The 6,397-nt window shown below is 46.7% G+C and overlaps 1 protein-coding gene across 1 annotated transcript; it reads left to right on the forward strand.

Moving 5' to 3' along the window:
• The first annotated feature begins 355 nt into the window (after positions 1–355).
• Positions 356–4,727, forward strand: map2k6 (mitogen-activated protein kinase kinase 6). The gene is made up of 9 exons (XM_079292919.1): positions 356–469; positions 757–876; positions 1,444–1,560; positions 1,648–1,699; positions 2,345–2,472; positions 2,606–2,683; positions 3,797–3,936; positions 4,147–4,192; positions 4,615–4,727. The coding sequence occupies exons 1-9, from the start codon at positions 431–433 to the stop codon at positions 4,690–4,692; spliced, it is 798 nt and encodes a 265-aa protein (XP_079149045.1). The 5' UTR covers positions 356–430; the 3' UTR covers positions 4,693–4,727.
• Positions 4,728–6,397: the final 1,670 nt, after the last annotated feature.

Below are 6,397 nucleotides of genomic sequence, written 5' to 3' on the forward strand. Positions count from 1 at the left end.
ACATGACTCCTCCCTCCTCTTACCTTGGACTCCTACATGACTCCTCCCTCCTCTTACCTTGGACTCCTACATGACTCCTCCCTCCTCTTACCTTGGACTCCTACATGGCTCCTCCCTCCTCTTACCTTGGACTCCTACATGACTCCTCCCTCCTCTTACCTTGGACTCCTACATGGCTCCTCCCTCCTCTTACCTTGGACTCCTACATGACTCCTCCATCCTCTTACCTTGGACTCCTACATGGCTCCTCCCTCCTCTTACCTTGGACTCCTACATGACTCCTCCCTCCTCTTACCTTGGACTCCTACACACTCCACGCACTGAACTGTTGTTCCCATCGTCGTGTCCGGAGCAGAACTTCGAGGTGAAGGCCGATGACCTGGAGCAGATCTGCGAGCTCGGCCGAGGAGCGTACGGCGTCGTGGACAAGATGAGGCACGTGCCCAGCGGCCTGATCATGGCGGTGAAGGTGAGTGACGTTAGCTCGCTGGCTAATTCCACCATGCTACAGTCACAGAACATAAAGCAGCCGAACACGAATGTTGAATAGGTTTCAACCAGTAGCGGACGGTCACTGTGTGTATTTACAACACAACATATAAAACTCAACTCCTGCATATACCACATACACATGTTGGTGGGGGTTTAGTTCCTCTTCAAACAGCAGCGACATACACAAAGAGAGAGAACGGACATGGAGACCAACACTAAGGCATGAACAGGAATGTACTGTACTTCCTGTCGGTCCTCCCTCAGCGGATCCGAGCCACCGTGAACACTCAGGAGCAGAAGAGGCTGCTCATGGACCTGGACATCTCCATGAGGACAGTGGACTGTTTCTACACCGTCACCTTCTACGGAGCGCTGTTCAGAGAGGTAACGCGCTGCAGAGACGCACAAGTACGAGTCGACTAGAGCCTGAACCACAGCGCTGTGTGTCAAACCACGATGCTCTTTAGTGTTTGGGCTTCAATGTGTCTGTGGCGACAAGTATGACCACTGTCAAGCACCAGAAGATAGCCTTGATCGTCTGCTTTCATTCATAGTCTTGTTTACTTCCTCTTTGCTTGGAAAAGATTATTTTGCTTCTTTTATTAACAGAATAAATTAGTTTTGTTCGGAAAATGTTCTTATTTTTCAAAGTAAAATACAGTTGTTTGTATTAGTGTAAAAAAATTATAGAACCCTGAATACTGGATTTTTGTTGATAAAGATAATCATTAAAGTGAGTCCGGATCTCCACTGAAACCTCCAGAGTGTATCAATGACGAGCACCTGTGGAGACTGTCGGACGCCGACAACTTCCTGTTCAGGATTTCCTCGTTTTCACTCTAAACACTGTAAAAAACAATCTGTTGCTTCCCGTCCGTCTGTCTGGAATGCGTCCTGCTGGTTGGTGTTTTGTTTTTTGTCTCTTTCCAAATGTGTCTCGTCTGTTTCCAGGGCGACGTCTGGATCTGCATGGAGCTGATGGACACGTCCCTCGACAAGTTCTACAAGCAGGTGATCGAGAAGGGCATGACCATCCCCGAGGACATCCTGGGAAAGATCGCCGTCTCGGTGGGTTCGCTGAAAAACTCTCACGTTAGCGTAATGACTCGTATTTATTACGCAACTCTCTAATGAACGGGCTTCTTGTTGTTACAGATAGTAAAAGCTTTGGAGCATCTGCACAGCAATCTGCAAGTCATCCACAGAGGTAAGAGTCAGAGTGGGAACCCGTTAACCCTCTCAGAGACCGTGTCATTATCCACAGAGGTAAGAGTCAGAGTGGGAACCCGTTAACCCTCAGAGACCGTGTCATTATCCACAGAGGTAAGAGTCAGAGTGGGAACCCGTTAACCCTCAGAGACCGTGTCATTATCCACAGAGGTAAGAGTCAGAGTGGGAACCCGTTAACCCTCTCAGAGACGTGTCATTATCCACAGAGGTAAGAGTCAGAGTGGGAACCCGTTAACCCTCTCAGAGACGTGTCATTATCCACAGAGGTAAGAGTCAGAGTGGGAACCCGTTAAGATAGAAGATAGAAAGATAGAAAAAACACTTCCAAACTGCACAGCCTTATTTGAATAGTCGGCAAAGATCAACTTGACATCTGTATCTGTCGCCGAGTAGCTTTAACTTGTAAGCACGCGGTTACAGTCGGAGTTTATAATCACGGCCCTTTAAGACTCGATGCTTCCTGTTGAACCCGCCGCGATGACCGCTGTGTGGCTCGTGTTGCATCACTTCTTGGTGAAAGATTACAAGTGACAGAAGTACGAGTCGGCAGAGACCACAGAGAGCTGCTGTTCTGTGAGGAACCACTAAAGCTGCTGCTCGTCGTCTTTCTCTCCGGTTGCAGACGTGAAGCCGTCCAACGTGCTGATCAACACCCAGGGTCAGGTGAAGATGTGCGACTTCGGCATCAGCGGCTACCTGGTCGACTCCGTGGCTAAAACCATGGACGCCGGCTGCAAACCCTACATGGCGGTAAGCAGGAAAACAAGTGTTAAAGTGTGTGTGTGTGTGTGTGTGTGTGTGAGAACAAAGAGTTTATGATGATACATCATAAACTCAACAGCCGCTGCCGTTAGTGACGTCCTCCTTCCTTGTGTCCCTTCAGCCGGAGAGGATCAACCCCGAGACGAACCAGAAAGGCTACAACATCAAATCTGACATCTGGAGTTTAGGAATCACGATGGTAAATCAGCTTTCATGTCTTTTTATTCATCATGTCAGTGGGTTTTAATATCTTCGTCTCATTATTACAGAAGTACGTGAGGGGTGAAAACGAATCGTATTGAAAGTCTCGTTCTCTGAGGCGCGGCTCTCGTCGGATCACTGTCGTGTCTCGACGTTGTTATTATGAGTCGTTAAATATTCAGAGCTTTCTCATTTGCAAGTTTCCGACTTGCATTCAGAAGTCTATGAAAACGTCCCATCGTAGGACGCCGGCTCGTCGTCCTCGGCTTCGTGTTCCGGCTTTTAAAGACGAGCAGCGAATGTTCCAGCACACGAGTGTTTCTACACGATGGAGGTGAAAAAGAAAGAACAGTTTCATTATGAATTCTTAAGTCTGAGCTCTGAGAGATCGGCACAAAGTGAGCAATCAGTGCGAGCAATCAAACACACTTTGGTGATTTTGGAGCCTCTGTTCCTCCTCGAGGAGCTCGGAGCCACCGGGACGCCCAACACTGAAATACCTGCGAAGTGAGGCAGCTCAGGAGATCTGTTTGCTTTGAATCAGTTAGAAAACATATCTAATGTCTGATGCATCATGAGATATGTTGGATCCCAGAGTGGGTTGACATGCAGACTGATGAATACATTCACGTAAACATATCCTGAACAATACGCCGGCTGAAGAAGCTCAACCAAATCAGCACATTCATGGAAACATTAAGAGAATCAATATGAATATTTCTGAGGACGCTGAAAACTGATGAAAGTACGAGTTACGTTGGTGTGTTTCTCCAACACCAAGACAGAGAGTTTTAAATGATTAACCTCTTAATTCATTGTGTTGAATTAAAGTCTTTAAAATGTCAGTAAAACAGTGAAAAATACTCCCAAAGATATTTATATTAAATCCTCAGCTTATATACAGAAAGAAGCTAAAGAAGCTGTAAAAAACAAAAGAATAATCAAGTATCGAAACCGTTAAATGAATTAAATAAGAATTAAATTCGTGGTAATGAATATTGGCAGATGATCAGTAATGCAAAGAATAAAAGGTCGTCTCGTCCGTCACTGCTGGACGTGATGCTGATGGATCACCTCGTCAGTTTTAATGTTCTCGCGGCGTCTCTTTCAGATCGAGCTCGCCATCCTGCGCTTCCCGTACGACTCGTGGGGAACGCCGTTCCAGCAGCTGAAGCAGGTGGTGGAAGAACCGTCGCCACAACTTCCTGCCGACCAGTTCTCCCCCGACTTCGTGGACTTCTCCTCTCTGTGGTGAGCGTGTTTCTTTTTCTTAATTAGCCAGGAAACACTCAGTTCCACATTTTAAATTCTTCTCTCTCACATTCAGGGCTGAGCTCTTCGCTCTTTAAATAAGTTCAGTTCATTTTGTTGCTGCTGTCGTTCTGACAGCTGGAGCTCACTGTGATGAGCTGCATCTGTTGTGAATTTATGATTTTTTTGTTTGTTTTTTTGCTTCTGCAGCTTAAAGAAAGTTTCCAAAGAGCGGCCGACCTACACAGAGCTGATGGTGAGTGTTCCATCGTTCGTCAGACACCAGAGGGCGCACTGACACCAGCATGTGAACGTCCTCTCATAGAACACCAGGTAGACCGGCTGAGATGCTGCAGAAATCATTCCAGGATCACCTATTGTCATTATGCAACACAGGGATGCAGAACTAAACTCAGCTGTAGCTCGTCTGTAACGCAACAAACTCATGACAAACTAAACCAAAGCAGTCGGACGTTCCTGGAGAATCCAGGTCTCTGAGGATGTGGGCTCAAGAGTCACCGACCTGCCGCTGCTGTCAGACAGCCAGGAGCATGCTGGGTAGTGGAGTAGCCTCGGCTCCTGGCTGCGTGAGCTCAGATGTGATGTAACGTGAATGTTATGTGAGGTGGTGTTGTGTTTGAGGAATCGGACTAAATGAATGTCGCCTTCCTTCCTCAGCAACATCCCTTCTTCACCTCCCACGAGGCCAAAGCAACCGACGTGGCCAGCTTTGTGACGGTCATCTTGGGGGACTGAGTCGCCTCACCTGCGGGGGGGGGGGGGGGGGGGGGGGTCATTAAGAATAGAAAATACTACAAACAAAAAGCACCAATCGCAGCCTCCTTCTTCCTGCCCCCCCCCCCCCCCCTTCCAGAGGAGACGAGATCGAGGAGTTTGACTCCGCCCCCAGCCCACCACCTGTTCTCCATGTCCTCTCACCTGAAATGGGGGGGGGGGGGGGGGGGTCTTCAACGACAGTCAGCGAGTCGACCGCGTGGACCTCAGGTCGTCGTGGTCAAACTCAAGTTGTTTTTTTCTTCTTTTCTTTTTGCTGAAAAAAAGTGAAAAGATGCAGATTATATATATTTATATCATCTGAAATAGAAAAAGATGAATGATGTAATCTATGTGTAATCTAAATGTTTGTGTACTCAAAGTGTTGCATCGGTTTATTAATTGACTGCATGTACAGAATTTATCTCAGACGAGTTGGAGACCTTCAAAGTGCAGTTCAAATGCCGAACTGCACTTCAACTGCTTTCGCTTGATTACAGCAGGGGTCGACTACACGTTTTGGGGTGTGTGTGTGTGTGTGTGTGTGTGTGTGTGTGTGTGTGTGTGTGTGTGTGTGTGTGTGTGTGTGTGTGTGTGTGTGTGTGTGTGTGTGTGTGTGTGTGTGTGTGTGTGTGTGTGTGTGTGTGTGTGTGTGTGTGGACACTGTGATCAGTTCTCCTTGTCTGTACTGAGCCAATCACAACCCTCTCCACTCCATGTTCAACATGAAAAGAACTGGATATTATTACTGTCATTATTATTAATATTATATTAATTATTGTTTTTATTTAGATCCAGCCCCCCAGACTTATTTACTGCAGCTTCTCTTTATTTATGACGACTGCTGTCCTCTGAACACTTGATCCATCAGAGACTTCTTTCTGGCTCGTAAGTGCTTTTAAAAGTGTAGCTTGCCTTCTATGTGCCTCTCATGTGTTGTAGTGAGGATAGTGAGGATAGTGATGAGGATGCAGGGATCGCTCCCATCACATCAGGGAGACATCAGGCCCCCCCCCTTCCCCTCACACCTGCCGCGTCACGATTCCACTTCCTGTTTGTGTATCTCGTTGTGGGCGGAGCTTACTATTCTTGCGCTCGGCTCTTTTTCTCACCGCGGTTTGTGGCGGGAAGCCGACAAAGACCTCAGCTGACACCGCTTTGGTTTTTAAGGAAGTACTATAATGAGAAAACGGGGAACTTGAAATACTGTTTAGTGGCAGAATATTGTGACAGTTGGAATCACCAACACCATCTTCTTGTCGCTCCACATGTTAATAAGTCATCACTTTATGTTTCCGGCTTCGTTCGTCCGCGTTGAAGCTGTTTGTTGCTTAAAGGCTCAATCTGTGATTATTAAAGGAGACAGAAGATGAAATGAAAGGACTTCTTGTTGACATTTTATCCCCCACTGATAAACCACTGAATATAAACATGTAAAATACATGTATGAACGAATAAATAAAAGAATTCAGGTACCTTAAAAAAACATGGCGCCCTGCACTCCAATAGTGTTCAAAATAAGTGGTTTAAAGGGCCAGAAACGTTCCGGTTACTTCGTTTCTTAAATATGTTCCTTCATCTCTCTTCAAGCTCGGTGCCGGAATTTGACGAAGACGAAAGGCGTAAATGTCGACCCGAGTGTCGTGTTTCCAGAGTCAGTGCCGACTATTATTTACAGCATCCACCT

Source organism: Melanostigma gelatinosum (assembly GCF_949748355.1).
Source record: "Melanostigma gelatinosum genome assembly, chromosome: 21".
NCBI classification, from domain to species: domain Eukaryota; kingdom Metazoa; phylum Chordata; class Actinopteri; order Perciformes; family Zoarcidae; genus Melanostigma; species Melanostigma gelatinosum.

What these genes read in the sequence shown, in the direction of transcription:
- map2k6 (XM_079292919.1), top strand. Translation starts at nt 431, where the DNA reads ATGAGGCACGTGCCCAGCGGCCTGATCATGGCGGTGAAG. An exon ending in TGGGAAAGATCGCCGTCTCG is followed by an intron (nt 1,561 to 1,647) that starts GTGGGTTCGCTG and finishes TTGTTGTTACAG; the next exon opens with ATAGTAAAAGCTTTGGAGCA. An exon ending in GGAGTTTAGGAATCACGATG is followed by an intron (nt 2,684 to 3,796) that starts GTAAATCAGCTT and finishes CGTCTCTTTCAG; the next exon opens with ATCGAGCTCGCCATCCTGCG.